At 40.2% G+C, this 20,342-nt stretch overlaps 1 protein-coding gene and 1 long non-coding RNA gene across 6 annotated transcripts in view; one reads left to right on the forward strand and one right to left on the reverse strand.

The window, feature by feature from the left end:
- Nucleotides 1-20,342, reverse strand: part of ADAMTSL1 (ADAMTS like 1) — a 489,531-nt gene that overhangs the window by 39,523 nt on the left and 429,666 nt on the right. For all 4 annotated transcript variants that reach the window (XM_030004255.2, XM_030004254.2, XM_030004257.2 and 1 more), the window contains 4 exons: nt 16,332-16,542; nt 9,673-9,852; nt 7,569-7,722; nt 5,115-6,252 (listed from right to left, as the gene is read on the reverse strand). In XM_030004255.2, coding sequence (XP_029860115.1) covers nt 5,115-6,252; nt 7,569-7,722; nt 9,673-9,852; nt 16,332-16,542 — 1,683 coding nt within the window. The remainder of the gene's footprint in view (nt 1-5,114; nt 6,253-7,568; nt 7,723-9,672; nt 9,853-16,331; nt 16,543-20,342) is intronic.
- Nucleotides 1-20,342, forward strand: part of LOC115336754 — a 38,991-nt gene that overhangs the window by 1,441 nt on the left and 17,208 nt on the right. The gene's annotated exons all lie outside the window — the stretch shown is intronic.

The raw sequence follows: 20,342 nt of genomic DNA on the forward strand, positions 1-20,342 counted from the left end.
CCAACTGTTTCTTTCCTCTGCCAGTAAGGGGAGCCTACCATGATCTCAGCATACTGCCAATGGTTAAATGGGATGAATATGGCCTTAGAGCTCTTATGAACTGTTTCTTTTCACACTCTGGTTTTGCAGTGGTGTAACTGCCTCAGGGCCTGATGTATACCCGTTTAAGCAAGAATTCAGTCCATGGGCTCTTGTCAATGCTTATGTACTCTTATTTTCAGCACAGTGTATCTCATGATTATTGTTCGTTTCTCTGAATATTTTAGGTGAAACTGTGGATAAAACCTAATGATAAATTACTTTTCTCATCAGCAACTTTCAGCAGCTGTTGTACGTAAACTCTTAGTTGAGGCTGTGATTGACAGTGACAAGGGTGAAACTGGGGGAGGGATACACGTATAAAACACATGCAATAAAAGTCTGCTCACGGATCCTGGAATTGATGAGTTTCTTGCCATTCCCAGCCCCGCAATGAAAACTGTTTTCTCATGGACCAAAAAGCAGCAAATACTTGATTTTGCACAACGCTGTGGGTGGTAGATCTCTAAACCAAACCAGATTAGGGCCACCCATCAAAATCTATCACAGGAAAAAATCCAGAGTTAAAATTATCTTTTGACCCTTTTTTGAGTAATAATAATTATTATTAATAAAAGGAAAGAGCTGCCTTTTGTCAACCAAGTTTTGCAAGTGCCTAGAAAAATGTACATTTGCAAAACAAACATTAATCATTTAAAATTGCATCTTCGCTTGAACAGCAAAAAAACCCCAGTGGTTGAAAAAATTCCCTCCCCACTTCTGCTTTCAAGGATCTTTTCTTTCTTACCACTTAAGTCATAAACAGGGCAGACTTCTAGTTAGGCACTACTAACAGTGCCAGCAACTAACAAATTTCTTTACTTACAAAACTAGTGTTAGCATGCATCAATATCTTACATGTAAATTTTTTAACACTGACTGGTTCAATCTCTACATGGAATTCATTACAGATTCAGAATTTGTCCCAAATTATACTAGCATGTAACAATTAAAAGTTGTGTGTCTTCTTCCTGTATGTGTGCAAATATAGCATGTAGGCTGATCAGTCAGTCCCCCATCAAACTAACACCTACAATACCCTAAAAAAATTTTTATAAAAGTTTCTGTCACCTTCAGGTTGAGGAAAGAGCTTGTTTAATATTGCACCTTGTAAAACACAAGGGATCATAATTTGTTTGTTGTTAATCAACTCTGCTGATGTAAATGTCTGTTTGTCAGTTTAAGTCATCTCAAGATCCAGCACAAATATTTTTAGAAATAGAAATAGGCCATGTAGCTACCTGCCTTTTAAAAAAAAAACCCTAATGCACCTCCATCTACCTAGTTTTAATGTCCTTCTCTAGAAACAAAGCTAATGTCCACTTCTTTTCAATAATTCTGTTAGTTGTGTGTCTCAATTTAGCATAGCTGCTTTTCTTGAAAGCAGATCTTTTATTATCCCTCTTTGTATAGAATGATTTTGGCTGGATTCCCTATCTGCTCGTAGATTGCTATTTTTGTTAGGTATTGAGTTGCTTGTCAGTGGTGAAAAAAATACCAGCTGTAGCAATTCTATCTGTCAGCAGTATGTCTTCAGAATCTTGTTTATGGACTTAAAATAATACAGCTTAATATTTAGTCAGTCTCATCTCGGTTGGTCCACACTGCATTGTCTCCAAGACAAAAATGTATTTTACAGGACCTGTATCAGTGACTAATTCAGATGGCACCTCGCAAACACCTAACTCTGTATAACCTACTGTTTACATTCAGCTTCATGTCCATTTATAAAATACATTTCTGTTTTAGAAAAGTTGAATTATCAAGTACCAATGGGTTCCCAGTGATGGAAATTACAGCATACTTGGAAGGCTTACTAAACAATGCATAAATCCCTTGAAGATTTTTCACTTTTAAAATTGATTCCTAAGGAAGTTAATCTGAATTTTCTTTGAAACAAAACATTTTACATCATTTACAGAAGTCTCCAGACTTTGGTATAGATACTAGCAGGTTCTGAAACTGCACTCAGAAGCCATGCTGCTGTTAACCTGACACTTTAACCTTAGGACAGAGTATGGACACTCATGTTAAATATGCACTCAGGCTGAATATGTAGACTCAAGTCAAGGATCTTTTACTGGAACCACACAGATATTTTCAACTGCTGCAGTTTTTTGTGTAATATGTTTTCATTCTGTTGAGTAACTGAAAACCAAAACATTTTGGGGGCCTGTGTTATATCTTTTTGTGACAGTACCTAGACTAAAGCTAAAGAAATTAATTTTTGCAAGTGGAGCTGTGTAGTAGGAGTCATAAATACTTTTAGGTAGATGGAACAGCTCGTGGAAGGAGGCAGTAGGAACAGAGCCATTCATTGCTACATCACTGGTCCAGACAAAATCCATGGCCACAATGCCTAAAAGTAAATGCCTTTATCTCAGTAATTGGTAAGACACAATACAGATAGCGCTCACCTAACCTAAAACCAGCAGCCTACACTCTAAAAAACACAATACAAACCAGATACAACCAGAATCTCAGTATAGTCGGCAGGGCATGAAATGAGGGACTTCAGCACAACTCCTCCTGACCTTCCTCACCAGAAGTATCTCTCTTTGATACTGCTACAGGAAGGCCCATCTCTATTAATTTTCTTATTCTCATTAAGACAGAGGTGGGCTGGAAAATCTCTTCTCCATTCAGTGGCTGGCAAAGTATGAAGAAGACAAGCTGCAGAGCTGAAAGACAGCTCAAGCATACCAAACACTACTGCATGCAGATGGCCTTGCAGTTTACAGCAGTACACTGTGAGACTGCTTAAACTGCGGCTTTCATTTACACAGCTGATTGGCAGCCAGCAAGAGCATTCTGAGCCAAAACTAGAATACTGCTGTTAAGAACCCAGCAAAACATCCACAACCCAATTTTTATATGCACCGTGATTTCTAAACTTCCATTAACTCCAAAGTTGCAGATGCTGAGTATCTCTGAAGCCCAGAGCACTGCTCATTTCCTTCCCCACCAACCTGAAGGAACTGTAAGTGATGAGTACAGAATGAATTTCGTAAATGGAAACTGCCTCAACCTTTAAAGAAGAGTTGTCAATGAATAATGCTACTAACTGGCAAATAAACTGTACTTCCCTGAGTCTTTCTGATAGAAATTTTGAGCACATATAGTTGCCTGATAATTCAGAAATACAACACAGCATTTAATGCTATTTCAGCCAAACTGAATGGAAAAAAAAAAAAACCATAGAAAGGCATTGTAAAATTTAAAAAAACAAAAAAAAAATCCAAACTAAAATTTCAGAAATTGCAAGACTGTTTTATTGTCAGCTAAATGAATCTGTCTGTTGCTATACCATGGCTGCTTATATAATGTGAGACAAACTTGTAATTTTCTCATGAGTGTAGTGGCCAGCATTAACCACACGTGGACTTTACGTAACCTCTATTCCCTTTCAAGCATACCACAGAAATCACAGTCACTTCAAGTAGAGAAAAAAGAATCCCTTAATGGCATAATTCCAACAGGATGTAACCACTGGCAATGAAAATCTGTATATGAAACTTTTTGGGGGGCCATGAAGATATTTTCAGAGGAATATGGCCAAATAAAGGGATACTATAGGCCCAAGTCTTGATTAAGAGTGCATGAGATTTCCACATTTTTGCTCTTAGTGTCCCCTCCGCCTGCAAACGTTACCATGTTTTGTGTGAAACCTAATATACTTACTAGCCTTCAGACACAGAAACAGAGACAAGAACCAGTAAATTCACTACATTAGAGAAAACAACAATTTTGGAGTGATTCAGTTGTCAAAGTGAGAAAGGAGCTAATAAACTAATTGTGTAACTATGCAGAAGTAGCAGTTGTTCCTAAATCAACACTTTTCTGGATGATCCGCAGGCATCACACTGGAAATCTATTTTAGCCTTGACTCCATCTTTTCTTTTTTTCCCAACCTAACCTTGTGACTAAATTCAGATGTCTTACCTGAGGTCAGTATCTTGTGCAGGAAGAGCTGCTTGCAGATCTCTGGACTGCTTTGTTGTACCATGTTGGTTAATATAACTGCCTCTTAACGCTCTTACTGCCTATCCTTATATACCACTTTCTCACAGAACAGAACCAAAATATAAAATCTCAAGTATACACATGAGAAAAATGTGTGCTATCAACACAGTTAAGCATATAATTAACATTGAAAACAGTCTCTTTTTGTGTGCTCTTGCACACAAATGAATAACATGGAGTGATAGGCAGGTAAAGGCTACCTGAAGGAAAACCAGCATAATTTCTGTGGTACGCTGATAAAAGCATTTTGCTATTCAAGTTTTCAGGCTACACCTGGGACCAGCACCCTGGAGTTTGAACAGATGAGGATGCACCAACTCACATCAGAATACTAGCGTTTAGGGAACAGTGTGTTGAGATGACAGCATAGCTGCAAATAGCCATGAAGTAAGGTTCCATAGTTTACAGCCTCTATCAGAACATACACAGGGAATGGTGATTGTAATGCCCCCTCAGGTTTATCCCCAGGCAGTTTTACACACAGATACATATGTGGAAGGCAGAAGATTCACTTCCTCCATCTTCTGTTACCACAATCATGTCAGACAGACCCTGCTGGAGCACGGTGAGAAATGCAATTCATATCTCCAACAGAAGACAATAGTAACAGTAATAATCAATAACCAATTTTTGTATCTCAAAACCAGTCTTCATAGCAGAAGACTCCACCTTCAGTGGGAAAATACACTAAGCTTCCCAGCCTCCAGGCATGGAGTGCTCTGTTGACTGCATTATGCACTTACCTACTTAAGTACTCTCCAAACTCTTCTTTTTACTTACTGAAACAGAAGTAAAGCTCCTGTTTGCCACACCAGACTGACCCAGCATCTAGACCTTGCTGAAGAGTTACAGTACCCTGTTTACCACTTCACATGTGTTAGCCCTTCTTTCTGCTATGAAATCAAACTACAGCAAAATATGGTTTTGTCCATGGGACTGACAGGCAGTAAAACATAGAAAATGAAGAGTCAAAATATCAATTATTTTCTTAAAAGTTAAATCATATGTTTTACCTATCATTGTATTTCACCTCCTCTCCATTCTTAGCCCAGCTGATGGTGGGCTTTGGGTTTCCTACCGCTTCACAGTGAAGCAGCACGCTCAGTGTGCCACTGGCTAGGACCACCGTTTGTCCTAAGTGGGTAACAACCTCTGAAGCAGAAAGCTGTTGTGCTGCTGAAATCTTTCGGAGGATGGCAGGCTTTTGATGAGGTCTGCGCAAGCCATTTGCCAGGTCTACAGAGGTGGGAAGAAATGCTTCAGCAGATGATGTCCTCAGGGAGCTGGTTAATCCAGAAACGTGTCTGTGGAGAGGGTACTCCACTGAGGTTGAATCTACTCTTTGCCTTGACGCTTTGAGGTCAGATTCCTGGTGCTCCCAGTGGCTCTTGAAAACCTCATGAGCCAGCTGCACAACAAGCTGCTCAGTGTAGACATCTTTAAGCTCCTCAGGCTGTTGAGACAAATTCCTTATGATATCATCCAAGCGTTCCTGCTCTGTGACCATAGTAAATGGCAGGCTATACTCCCGGCTCTGGTCCTCCTCTGAGGATGTGTTTCTCTCCGTGGACTCCTGGGCTTCCCAGGACTCCAGATTTTCCCCTGGCCAGCCCCTGTGCTGTAGCACCCTTGAGACAATATAGTCATACCACCTGCTGGGGTCAGCAAGGTGCCCTCGCTTTTCAGCCTTGCTCCCATTGAAGAGAATCCCATTGATGTGTTTCTCCTCGGTTCGCAAGGCTTGATTTAAGCTGACCTTTCTCATGGCCTCTTCCTCCCTAATACCAGTTGGCTGCCCAGCAATGATCTTCTTGTTTCCAATTAGTTTAATCACAAAATGCTCCAGAGCTGGGCCTGCTGTGCAGGTGTATGTCCCAGTGTCTGAAGGCTTCAAACGGTGGATTTTCATGTACCCGTAGGGTGCAATGGTGATGTGAGCTGAGCTGACGAGCCTCTTGTCGTCCTTCTCCCAAGTGATCATTGATTTCCGGAACCTCCTTGTGGGGCATCGGAGAATAACAGAGGTTTTGGGCAGCAGGTAGGCATACCCACCCACAATAAAGTGTAGCTTCTTCTGCTTCCTTGTCTGGATGTAAACTTTCTTTACAGCCATAATATGGGGGCTTTGCTTATGAGCTGGCCTGTTGTGCCCTGAAATATCATTAATACTATTAGTATGTGATACCATTAAACAAAACAAGCAGTTTACTTTGGTGCTGGCAGCATTCAACCCATTAGACAGTAATGGGAGAAACCAGCCACCAGCTGCTGAACATTAAGTTGGAGCAATCAAAATAAGAGGAATAACGAGGTGCACTTTAGGAATGCAAAAGTAGTCCCGCCCTGGGCACATGCAGAAACCAAAGAGCCAGGGACAAAAGCTTTATGGAAGGGAGAAAACTTGCGTGGAAATGTAGTTCTTGTTAAATTATTTAAATTAAGATAGTTGCTTAATAAATACATTGAAAAGACAAGTGTTTACCATCCAAACCCTCAAAGGCAACATACTCTTGCAACTCACAGTGGTAAGGAAGAGTGAAAGTGCTGCTACCTTAGGAAGTAACGCTGAACAGAACTAAACTGTCTGGACTAGGCTTAAAAACATGGTAAATACTGTTAAAGTGCACTAGAGCAGTGTTCCCTTCCAGTTTCCAGATCTCTGTCACAGAGATCTTTGTTATGAAGCACTAAATAAAGCACTAGAGTTATATTTTTAGTAAATACCATGTAACATTTTGTCCCAGCTTTGGTTCTGAATATCAGATCTTCTTTTCTCCCTGACATACCCAACATTTAGCAGTTTCAGAGTTCACAGTCAGCTTTAAGCTGAAGCTAGGCTGACTTTTGAACTTTCGCATATCCAGTTGGCTTACTGCAAGCCAGGGAAGGACATACAGGGAGACTACTGCTCTTGTGAAGGGCAACCACAAATGCGTGAAATACCAACATAAAATACATCTAACTTATGTTGCATGGTTCATTAGAAATCCCAGGTTATAGAGGGTTCTGGGTGACATAATGAAATAATATGTTTTTAAATGATCTTCAACAAAATCCCTTACCAACCATTTTCTTTGCAGCTGTTCTAGCAGAGAGTTTATTTGCAGCTGCCCTCAGACTGCAGTGCTGTATCTCTGAGCCTCTATATTCCAGTTGTGAAATTTAGACCTAGATTTAGGTCAGAGTTTTGAGCCAGTTCTTCCAGAAAGCAGTAGCTCCCTTCCAGCACATTGGCTCAGACACAGCTCCAACAGTAAAATTTATAGGTCTCATCCACTGACTTGCCTTATTGCTAAACAAAGCATACTTGTTCACAGACAGAAAAACTCAGCAGCAGCAGCCACTCTGCAAGACTGAGTAACACCAGCACAAGAGAAGGTTATGGAGCAGGTGAGAGCATGGTTTTCTTAGTGATGGACATCCAAGCCCCCTTTCCCCAGACACTCCCAAGCATCTTTTCCACTTACTTGCACAAGTGTCTAGTGCACAGGGCCTGATCAAGGATGAGAATGGCAAAGGTGGGCACAGTGAGGAATTGATGATGACAAACCCACCAGTTTTCAGCACCTTTCTGCAAATGGCATTTCGACTCTGCGTGCCCTCTCCACAGCTCACTGAACACTAGGAACAGAGTAAGAAACATTAGGAACAAGTTGTCTTAAAAGCAAAAGGGTGTTCCTTGTCACACACTCGCTCACCTCCCATATCCACATTGCATACTCATACCATGGTACAGATCAGTTACAGCTTTCAAAATATTGCAGTGGAATAAAGCAGAGCAGCACCTGGCCATTCAGTTACAAGCAGTGCAGGCACAGTAGGGAGGTGATGTATCAGGTATGTTATGTCCTTTGAGGCTTTGAATCTTCCCATGCTTCCTTTAGCACATTTTTCTCTCAGATGGTGTCCCTTGTTTTAATGATACTGTGCTACAGTACAAAGCTAGTCTTTGCACTTTGTTTCCATATGTCTGTGTCTGCTGGCTGGAAAAATTCCTGCTCATAGCCATAAGCAGACCACATTGAGTTGTACTTCACAGATAAATCCTGTCCTGCTAAAATCTGGCCTAAACTTAATGATTGAGCTTTATTGTTGCGGCTCTATTAGAAATAATAAATGGATGAGTGTTTCAGATACCAGTGAGTAACCTCAGCCTGGTAGTTATCACACATAGCTTACACAAAAGAGTATAAACCATCTAATACTGTACTGTGGTGCTCGATGCACAGCTGGGCATTGTTCGATGAAATCCAGCGTGACTATTTTATTTCATATTTATGTATACAGCAACACAGAAAGTGAGAATACAGGCAGTGCCATTGCACAGGGACCCATGCAGCAGTCTGTAAAGGTGCTGGAAAGTGGGTTGAGTGCTGTAAAGTTGGTAGCACAAAGATACACATGCACTTCTTTTACATGTAGGTGCACACATGTGGTAATGGGAATTGGAGATGAAGTGAGGGGGAGAAAACCCACTAAGGGTAAGAAAAGCAAAACCATAGCAGCCTTCAAGTGAAATGGGAAGGAGTGAGTGAAGTCAGATTTGATTTTAGTAAGCACCAATCGCAGAAATGTGAGTTGTATGGATGTCAACATAAACCATGTAGTAACTTCCGGTGAAGTAGGACAGATTGGGAATAGAATCACCATCTTCACTGACAGAACAGCTATGTGTCTTCTGGCAGCAGATTTCATGAGAACATGCACTTATTTGAGTGAAACATCAAGATAGATCAACATATGAAGGGTACAGGTGGGACAGCTCTGTGTGGTGACCAGTGTTTCTTTCACAATTAAGCCAATTTCCGCCTTCCAGGAAAGGAAATTGGGAGAGTGGTGGCAGAGATTGCAAGATGGGGAATAATTTTGATGCTTACTAGCATTAAAAGGTCAAATTGTATTTTCAGTTATGCTGTCATAAATATAAAGGGAATTTTTCTTAAGCCATATGGTGCCAGAAAAGGAGCCTGGGGATGTGCAAGAGACTTTAGTAGAATGAGTTTGTTTTGCTATCCCTAAATGGAAGGAAGGAAGTAGCTAGCTAACATTGCAAAAACAGTGTCCTAGAACAAAAGAGGCTTGGTGTCTGTCATAATGTGCCTATAGCAGACTGCAGAAATTCCTCCCTTCTCTTCTCTGCATCATAGGGAAAGGTTGGAGTGGCCTCAAGAGGAAAAGACTATTGACACCACAACAGCCAGGTTTTGGGAAGGAAAAGCCTTTAGTTTGGGGGAATAAAGATTACTCTTCATTGAGACCTTCAGTGAACATAAGCATAGGCATGGAGAGAGGCAGGGATTTATTGTTTTGAGCATGGCTTGTGTTTATGCCAGAAGGGAGGTCTTAATGGTTTGGCTGGATGGCTAAACCACGTCTGTGGAGGCAATCTCCAAAGAGGAACATTGAGCTAGTGATCACATCCCCTACCAGGGTGATAAGGACAGATTACAGGACAAAACTGGGCATAACACGCTTTGTGCAGTCTGAGCTCATTTGGGTCCTCTATCCCAAGTGACTGAGGAACTTTATCACCAAGAACAGCACAATACTCATGTATACAAATAAGCATACCTGTGTCCAGTCAGAGAGAAGCCACTCATTGGGACAATCCTCATTTTTGCAGACTTGTTGGGTAACTGGCCTTGGCATGGAGCAGAAGGTTTCTGGCAGCTCTAACAAGCTTCCATCTGCCAGGCGCTGCTTACAAAGTGTATCTCGCTTCTGGAAACCACTGCCACATGTCTGCGAACACTGTGGGAGATGAAAGTCAGCCACCTCACATCACACTTGCACCATGGCAACTTGCAGCAAAAATTACTTGTGAATTTGGGTAGAAATTAACACTCAGTTTTGGCCACATAGAAAATATAAAAAAAAAATTCAGAGATGTCAAAGCAGACTTCTTTTAAAAATGTCAAAAATATTTTGGAAAGTGGAAGCAGCTTATTTTGCTAATACTTAGAAAAACTGCTTCAGTATTCCTGAAATGTTCTGTTTTCAGGCATTTCTACAAAATACAAGGAAAAAATGGGTCAGAATTGCAGTATAGAGGTGAAAAAGTTGTCCTTTCCTGTAACCACCAGCTGGAAAATGAGGCACTTGACATGATGTGGAGGATCAACATCCTAATGTCTCTGCCTGAGCTCTGACTGTGCTAATGACAGTGCCAGAAAGAGTGGAAAAGTCTTCTCCTGTAGTAGATGATTCAAGACCTTCATTTCCAGGATTTGATTATACATAATAGATAACAGTAGCTATGAACTAAATAGTTAGCTTGAATTAAATATTCAAATTTAACTTGTTTAAAAAAATTTTGTATTAGCAAGAAAAAACAAATGGAAATTTGAAAGCGTGATAAAAATTTCCCCAGTTTATCACTTTGCTTTTTCTTCCTTTTGTAATTTTCTCATTTCTCATTTCTGACCTGCATGAGGTCTAATGATAGTGCAGCTCAAAACTTAACTGTCTAGCCCAGAGTTCCTGTCCTTGAAGACTTCTTGCATTATTGCATTTCTCCGATTTTTAAGTCATGTGAAAGCTGTATATCAGCTGCAATCTGCTGTTAGTCTCAGTAATTGGTTTATAAGGTTAATATAATAAACCATTAAATATCCATGCAGCTCTTTTATATTTATGATTGTCATGACAGCAGTGTGTACTCTTTCTAGAAGGTAAGGAGGAAGGTTTATTTGAGTCATAGTAAATTGGGATGATTAATATCCAGAGAACACACCTCCCCTCTCTCTTCAATGTAAATATCCCTCTCTGTATCCATTTTCTACCCAAGCAGGGCAGGAAATTATGATCAAGCAGATTTAATAGCTTTCCTAAATCTTTTTTGTAAACTTGGTTGCTAAGCCCTTTTTCCTGAGGATCTTTTTCCTGAGGTTGGTAACAGGCTTCCAGTTCTCTGCTCAGTCAAGCCAGCTCAACTCCTTTTCTCCCTCCTCCTAGCAGAGAAGAAGGGGGAGCTTGCACTATGCTGACATGACCAGGAGTTGCTTATAGCTTGCAACATGGGAATTGTGCCTGAGAAGCAGAAAACCATATGAAGAAGTATTAAAACTTATACTCAAGCAGTTAAAGAGGGACTGGTTTAGAAAAGCTTGTAGTCGTGAAAGGCCCTTCTCTCTTAGATAGAGAGAGCTGCATAAACTTTAATGCTAGCCTGATTATTTAGGATATATATTTTCCCTGAAAGACAGAAAGGAAGTACAGAAAGACATATTTGTATTCAGTTTGGTTTGCTCTCTGATGAGTAAAAATAGCTCTTGTCCTACTTATTTAGAATGCTACAAAGCTCAAAAGCTTCCAAAAAATTAAACAACTAAAACAATACTTTAGTTTTCAACAAAAGAAAACATTTATCGACCTTTCATCCAAGGACAATTCATTCTTGAGGAGAGAGTAAATCAAGAAAAATATGATTAAAAGTATTATTTCAAGATTGCCTAAGGACTGTCATCATATACCAGGGCCAAAATGGGTTAGGCACTGTATGAATACAACAAAAGCATGTCCCTTCTGTCAAACAGTCAAATCCCAGGAAGTCTCCCTGCCCTTCCATCACTACCAGATAAAAGAGTAAGACAAAAGAGATCTTCTCTTGCTTCTTGCCCTTCAGTCACTTACATAGCTTTGTTCCATGAACAATAACTTGCTACTTAACACCAAACTCTATTGCTAAGTGCCAGAGAGAGAGAAACACAGTAATGAGATTTGTCCTTGTCCACAGGAATGCTCTCCTAGGACAGTCCTGGATTACTGCACTGGAGCTGTGCCTGTACCTGTATTTCACCTCTGGAGCCTTCACTACCCTGGGGTTTTTGCTGATTTTTCTCTAGTGGAAGGTTCCAGCCCTCACATTTTTCCAAGAAAAGGGGTAATCAATGACAGCAACATCTGCTTGTATTTACAGGCAATATGAAACGGTAGTATTCAGAGGATCCTCATTCAGACATAACCCATCTGAATAACGTGCAATCTCTCTCTGCTGTTCAGAAAGATCTCACAGCACAATTACAAAAGATAAAGGTGCTTTTATCACAGGGTGGTTTCACCTCACCCACCCAAGTAGGTAAAGCATAGCTATTTGAACTATGTCTCCTGATATTCCTGCTCCTCACAGCTTCTGAGCAGAGCCAAGCCCAATATCCCCTGACATTCCTTTACAGGGGATCTGGGACTTTGCCAAGGTACCAACTTCTGAAGTGGCATCGCCCCATATTGCTGCCTGATTATGCCTAATTTAATGATTAGCTTAAGCAAACATGAGGCAAGGCTGACACCAAAGGAGAAAACCTATATACCCAATTCTGCCAGCCAGTCATTCCTGGATTTGTGCTGCCTTTCCCCATATGCTGGTGGTGTAAGCATAGTGAACCAGACTGGAAAATTAATCTAGGCTAAAGATAATGATATTTATGGCTAGCTTTAACCAGGACCTTTGTGTGATTGCACAGCAGTTCTGGAGATACAAGGAAGGGGGTGCTGTAAGTGCAAGAAAGAGATCCCCTCAGCAGCTATTTTCTCTTTTGGTAGAAGTGCTGGCATATGTCATCCTAAACTGCTGGTGGAACGGTGGTCTTGGCCTTTCTCACAGCAGTCCTTGCTTTGGTATCAGTTCTGCTCATACAACAATCTGTAAATGATAATTAACACAAAGAATTGATGGTCACCATTGAAAGCAGAGAGGGAAAGTGGCCGTGTCTCTGCCTTAGCACATGCCTATGAGCATCTATGCACATGCACACAATGCACAGGATTCAGGCAAAACCACCATTTCCATTGTTTGGGAGGCAGGGAAGCTGGTCTTTTCTCAAACTTGTGGAAGAAAGGCAGTTATTAATGAAAAATTAAGGGCTAGGAAATTGTTGCTCAGCATCATAACTGTTACCGGTTTGAGGCGGTAGCTGAGTGTTTGAAAGGATGCCATTTTATGGTCAGTCCTGCTTACAGGGACAATTGAGGAAGGGGTTGTCCTACCCCTCAGCTCTCCCAGGTGGTTTAATTTTGCACTGCCCTCTGCTCAGGGTGGTGAGACTACAGCAGTACAAGTTTTGGCCTTACTCTCAAAAATGAATTCTCTGCTGACTCTACAGTAAGATAAAACATCTGCAAAGGGAGCAAACATTTTTCTCTCAGCAGGTCTTTCAGTTGCTTTCTAAGGCCTGGCACTTGAAGATTTTGAAAGGACTCTTCACAATACGGTGAAAAAATAGCTAGGGAAATATCTGAAAATGTTACCAGTTTTCCAACGCTGATTCTGTTGTCAAGCCGTTGTTCTAATTATTTTTGGAGCAAGGATAGCACTGAGCAGCTAAAAAAGAATGCTGGGACTGAGACTATAGCACTTATTCAGTAAAAAACAAAGGAGAATGAAGATTTACTAATGGATGTCTCCCACTTGAGGTCTGCAGAGTAGATATTTATAGGGCCTTGTAAAAATGAAAGCTCATATCCACTTTCCTCCAGAAGCACACTACTGAAAAAAAAATAAACATCCTAATGGATTTAGCTAAGAAACAGAACTATTTAAAAATAAATAGTCATGAATCTGTAAAGAGATAGTTTAAAAATCTCTTGGAATGTTGCAACACTGATAATTATCATGTGTTTATCTGCCAGGAACACTGGGGCTTCTAACGGCATTTAATTCAGACAACCCTTCCTTAACAAGCATAAAAGGTCTTAGGAAAGAAAACATTGCTCATTGCAGTTTAAATCTTTTGTTTGTTTGCTTGAAACTTTGTGAGAGAGTGCTCTGAAAGCACGATGAACTGCACAGATGAGACCAAAGAAATGGCTTCAAACCAGGCTGTGGGGAGAACAGATGTTACCCTCTAGTGTTGGTGAAGCTTTAAAGGACCTTCCTTAGGGTGAGGAAGGCACCTTCCTGCAGGGCCCTCCATCTCCCCGTATGTCGGGAACCCTCTCAGGGATTTGCGGGGAGGGGAGGTGTTGTGGCTCCCTTAATGCAAGGAAAGAAACCCTCTTGCAGGTTTTCTTCTGCTGGAGGGCTCCATGGCAGCTCTGCTGCATGGCTGGAGCTCACTCGCAGAAGTCTCAGCCACTCATGTCCTGTCCACATGGTCTTTTCCCTCACACATCCCAGGAGCCAACAACTGTAATAGTCCTTAAGAGCAGTGTACAGGCCTGATGGTGCAGGTTCTCACATGGAGGTCTTCCATGGAAAACATGTGTGAGACTGAACTGCGAGGCCTAACTTTCCTACAGGGTGTAAATAGCCATACAGAGGTTGGTGGTGCAAAGAAGGAAGACAGATATCTTCAAAAAATGAGAGAATGGAAATTAATTTTGATGGATTAGCCTTTTTTTTCTTGCACTATACTCATCTAAACAGAGGCAGAAGACAGTAGGTAGAAAAGTACAATTTTGTGCTGTTTTCTCCTGGTGGAAGGTAAGCACAGACGATATTTAGTATTTGTGTAGTGAGGAGCTACACACACAGCTGGCCAGCCTGCAAAGCCTGTGGAAGTAAGCGCAGAAGAGCTATAACATGACCTTCATTAAGCCGCAGCAATGAACTGCAGCACAGGTTCTCTCTCTCCACCAAGCCCAGAGAAGGCAGCAGCTAACACAAAAGGTGTGAACTGAGCAGTTTGATTTCATTCCTGATTAATATGCTTGTTAAAGCCTTTATACTTACTCGAGCTACCTCCTCTCTGAGATCTGCCACACCTTTCAAAAAGACAGCATATTTGAGAGCCCCTGAGCAGGTAAAAAAATGGCTAAAATATTAGACAGGGAGAAATACACTGTTTACACTGTTGAGGAAGATGTTCAAAACTTGAAAAAAAACTGTTTGGAAATTGCTCTGGCAGAAACTATTTAGCACCATTCTAGGGTGGCCTATAGCTAATGGCTGTTGTTAGCAGAAAGTAAATTTTTCAGCATGCTGTAATGTATGTCTCTTCTGGCTGTTCAAACAAACTTAAAGAAAATTGCTTCCTGTAAGGACTGTGGCCAGTTATAGGATTTTAACAAGAACAGGCACTCCTTCTAGCATATCCTAACTTCAAAATGCTTGACTTTATTACATTATGTACTAGTAGAATACTGTTTGCTATTTACAAACATAGCATTTATGTATGACTACAGCCTAGAAATATTTAAAAGTACAGCTAAGCAAATGGGTGTATGTGAGTATCAGTAGACAAATTAATGCACGAAATATCACTGAATTGCTTTAAACATAGCACTAATGCCATAGGCTAGTAATCTAGTTTTGACGGAACATCAGGCTGGCATAAATTTTTGTTACTGGGATGGCTGCCCAAACCCAGAGCTCTCCCATGAGGTACAGCTTCACAGACTTATCAACTTCATTAGGTGAGTACATTAAAATCTCCCTGGCTGTTAAGTAAAGAGCAGATTTTATAGATGGAGACAGGGTAGGCATATGTAAGCACCATGCCAAATGCTCACAATTTTCTCATAGGATGGAATGAATCCTTGCACCCAGCAAAAGTGAAGATTTAAACAGACCTTTTGCTTGCACCTCTACCACACTGCAAATTTTTCATTTACTCTTGACAACAGGGCAGGATTCTTTCTTCCTGTGCAGTATTATATCCAACAGAAGCATCTTTAAGTCTTTTGAATTGCACGAATGTTTTAATTTGCAACCAGATGGCAGCAAAGAAACTTATTTCAGGTTGCTTTCCAAAGACAGAAAACCATTGTGTAGACAGCAGTTTTTAGTGTTAATGTAATAAGGCATCCATCTTCCACAGGGAGGTGCCTGACACTCATTTGTGACTCTGAAGAATGAGGAGTGTTTCTTGTCCTAATCTAAATTATTATTTGAGAATATATGGAATACCCAACATGCTTTAGAGCAAAGAGAGAACTTTTAGAGATTCTCTCCTCCTTGATCCTTTGTATTCCTAGAAACCTTGGCATCGCTAACCCAAATCCACTCACTGCAGCGGACCATCATATTCCAGATATTTTTGTCTGGCATCTATAGCCAGCTGTTAAGAGTATCCAGTAACTTTGTATTAGAAGTAGCTATAGTCATTATTTACCTCTGAAAATGTTGATGCATTTTTTTTAAAGAGCAAAAAGACATACTTTTCCAGTTTTTTAATTGCTTGTCAGAGTTATTAATGAATCCTCTTGATGGGCTAAAGCAAAATGATGCATCAATAATGCATGTAATGAGTAGTTTTAGCAGTCATAAAATGAGATTACACATACATTCTTACCTCTTGCCATTCTGTAGGATACCAGGAAGGTGGGCAGTCAAAGCGATTACAGGCTTGCACGAGGGATGGCTTAGGTTTATAGCACAATTCATCTGCCAAAATCACAGTCTCGTTAGTCTCTCTTGATAGTAGATGAGAACAGAAGACATCTCGTGTCTGCAGTCCAACCCCACAGGTAAGACTGCAGGTGCTCCATTTCCCAATCTCCCATCTGTGAAGGGGTCAGGAGAGAAAACCTTAAGCACAGAATAAAGTCACCTTCATTTTTCTCTTTTTATAATGAGAGATGGAGTGAAGAATTGGTAAATGAAAGGGAATTCTCCTTCTCTGATCACTGTCACCCTTCTTGTAGCCGCAGGATGAGGCTAAGAAGAATATTTACTGTTCCTCTGCATTTTCAGTTCTTACCAAAAGCTCTTGGACTTCAAGTCTTTGGGAGTCCTGCAGTATCACAGGAACAGTTTTGCATCCTAAATTAAAAGGTTTTGGTGTGCAGGAGCCTGACCACTGTATTTCAAGACTGAATGGATTTAATTAGCTGGGTTTTTTTCCGTCTTTAACAAAAAAAATGAAGATATTAACAAAGCCCATCAAAGGAATGTATCAGTGAATTGCTGAGCAGGAATTTCTTCCAGAAGTTCCGGTTGTGGTGTTCCTGACTGACTTTTCCTTGTTGTGGAGGTAGGAAGTGCTAAGGCCTTGAGAGATCCAATGGGAGAGCAGGGAGATCCTCTTCAACCCCTGGGTGAACACCTGTCACTAAGCCAGCCCTTCTCTGCACTAGCTGTGTAAATCCGGCATCAACAAGATTGTTGATGACTGAATTTCAGTGTTTCTCACATTAAAAACAGATTTCTGCTGTCTGAGCTGTACTGAATAAAACCCCTAATTCTATCAGCCATACACAAAAAATTGGTTAAAATACTAATCTACTAGGAGACACTTCAGAGATATGCAGAATTGTGTACACAAAAAAGTCCTATATTCAGAATGAGAATATAAGAAAATAGTCTCCCCATCAACTTTACGCAAAACACTACACTGACCTGGACATACTTCCACATCCAAAATGAAAGTATGAGAGCCAGATACTGCCACTTTTTCTAATCCTGAAGAATAGCTTCCTTTCCTGCATGTCGTTATTGAACCTGATTGCTGGGGGAGTAAATTAAACATTCAGGACAAGGAAGGCTCAGAGAACTGCCCTTGAAGAAAGCAAAGCCAGGCAGAAACTAAAGAGACTGATTATGAAGAAAGACGCCCTCAGGCTCCAAGCAGGATGGAGGCAGACAATGAAGAAAAGTTATGAAACATGTCAGCAGCATGAAGCAGAATTTGTGGAAGAAGCAGAGGAAAAACACTGACATTCTGAGATCAGCAGTCAATGGAAACTGCTCAGCACGTTTAAAATGCATCATGTTAGTAAACACATTATGGAAATAATCATTCAAGGTTGAGCCATCCTACAGTCACAGAACAATTCTAACTTCTCTATTTATTTTATAAAGTTGTTCTGAGCATTTGTTCCCTCTCTTTCACCATAACACCCATAACAAATTGAAACAGCTAGTAGGTAAGAAATATTTTTTCCTCCCTAGATGATAATGCTGATGGACCAAAAAGCCACATTGCTCCCCTTCTGTCCTTCATCTGCTGATGACATTCTCTGATTTTATAACAGAACAGGATATGTCCTGACCATCACCATAAGAACTAATGACACTGTAGTTTGCTTTTAGACAACAGCCTTGGTTCTGCTAGTAGCAATGACAAAAATCTGTTTAACCCTTTCTAACAAGGAACACATCTTGCATACTGAGCTAGAAGTTGCCATGGTCACTTTCCAGGCTGTAATACACTGAAGGCCACTAAAGCCTAATACATGTACCGGGAGGTATTTAGCAGTGGAGTAGGAATGACATCTGGCAGCCAGTTAAACTAATCTGGAGTATGTTCTCCATATGAATGATCTTGGGGGAGAGGTCTTCCCAGATTTTCCCATAAAATTGTCAGTCAGAATTAATGTGGATATCAGCCACCCTTCAGTTTTGGCACAATCTAAAATAAGATATTTGAGTAGGTGCTGAAAAGAAGGTATTTTCTTATTTCAGAATCTATTTTGATACATGGTTAGCTGCCAGAGTTTCTTTTGTTCAAGAGATGGTAATAGCTGTTGCCTCCAGCAACTCATTGTTTGTTATTGGTATAACTGCACAATGTTTCTGTTGGCAGTTCACATCTTGGTGGCTAGCAGGCCACATAAACTCTTTGGACATCTTGGCTTCTGCCGAAGAGGGTGTCTGTTTCTTCTTCCAGAAAGAAATGCTGTGTTTCAGTAAAGAGAAAGGATTAGTTTTTCCAGTGTTTGAAATTTCTGTTGCAGGTTGCATCTGTTGCCTTACCCATAACATCAGTTTGTTCACGATTCTTTCCAGCTGCTTTAAACAGGAGATTCCTTAGAGGTGCTCAGGAAATATGAGGTCAAATTCTCTCTTACCCTTGTACTTTCATAGTCCCCAGTGACTTTTATGGGCTTTCATAGATACAAAGTAAAGAATGTAGAGTGGAGCAGAGACATGCAAAGTGGAGTAGGGATGTGCAAGTAACCAAAACCATAAATGATACATATGATTGGCAAATTCCAAAGTCCTAAAAAACACAGAGAAGACCAATGATAATCTTACAGAATAGAATCACGGGCTGTAGAATTATTTTATAATAGCTAAAGGTGCTTGCAAAACTTTGAACTAATATTATCCTTCTAAATTTACAATTTAGTTTTTAAACTACTTGTACTGTTGGAGATAATAATCCCTTTTTAAAAAACAATACGGCTTTTCTGTAGTAACACAGTTTTACCCTTACTGTAGAGAGTTATGTGATGCTAATTGAAATAATTCCTGTCTTATTTCATATGGTCCTTATCTGTGCATTCCTCTGTCTCTTTTTTCTTTTGGGTGTTTTGGCCATACTGAACTGACTCTTCCAATGTGTATGGCATACAAAAAAGAATAATGCCATCATGTCCTGCATTCATCTGACACTACCAGAATTAAAATTCAAGTAGGAAATAATCCTATACTTAAAAAAGTGAATACAGTAGTTACAGGATCAAGCTAAGGGAACCTTGTGCAAGTGGAACTGGCATCTTTGTGAGCTGACTGTGGTTGTTGGTAAGGTACAGACTTTAGGAAAAATCTGCATACTTGCTAGTTTATAGCCCAGCTGAAAGTCATCGGTTTGGTACTTCCTGTATTGCTTCTCAGAGCCCAGTGAAGAGATTGCATGGTTTTCATCTGAAACATTTTTATTCCTCCTTCTTCCTCCTCTACTAGTGCCCAAAGCTATACTAATATGTAGCAACAAGGAAACAATGTCTTTTTAGCTTTTTTTACAGCAGGGCTTTGGCACATCTGTGCCCCTAAACCCCTGGCTTGTCCTAACTCTAGATCTATCAGTTCATCAGTTGTCTGTCTGTGACTCCTAAATACCTAAGTAGTGGTTATGTATTTAAGCACAAACTAGACTTTTAAAATATTTCAACTACTGTACTTCATAAAAAACAGAATTCAAAAGCTTTTCATCCTCTGCAGAGGCTGACATACATACAATACATTGAATATTTGAACTGATTGAAGGAAAACTATATTAATACAAAACCACAGAGACATTTAGAGATGGCTAACAGAGAGGAATGTAATGGGAAAAAGGCAGTTCATAGGGCTGGGTGTGTTCAAATAGATATGTGTATACTAGTGATACATGTATTAGAATACACATATATGCATGTTTTTCAAATGAACATAAATGAAAACAAGTTTCCACTGCAAATGTATAGGGAGCAGAGGATGGTTCCAAAATATAGCTTATTTCAAGTATCATCACAAATCCAAAATACAAAAATGATCACAGAAACTTTTCACTTTCCATATGAACAATCTCTTGCTTCCAATGGAATGTTGTGATGCCTTAGTAGGTTTTTTTGGAGTTGGTGAAGTATATGGAGACATA

This window comes from Aquila chrysaetos, chromosome Z, assembly GCF_900496995.4.
Source record: "Aquila chrysaetos chrysaetos chromosome Z, bAquChr1.4, whole genome shotgun sequence".
Lineage (NCBI taxonomy): Eukaryota > Metazoa > Chordata > Aves > Accipitriformes > Accipitridae > Aquila > Aquila chrysaetos.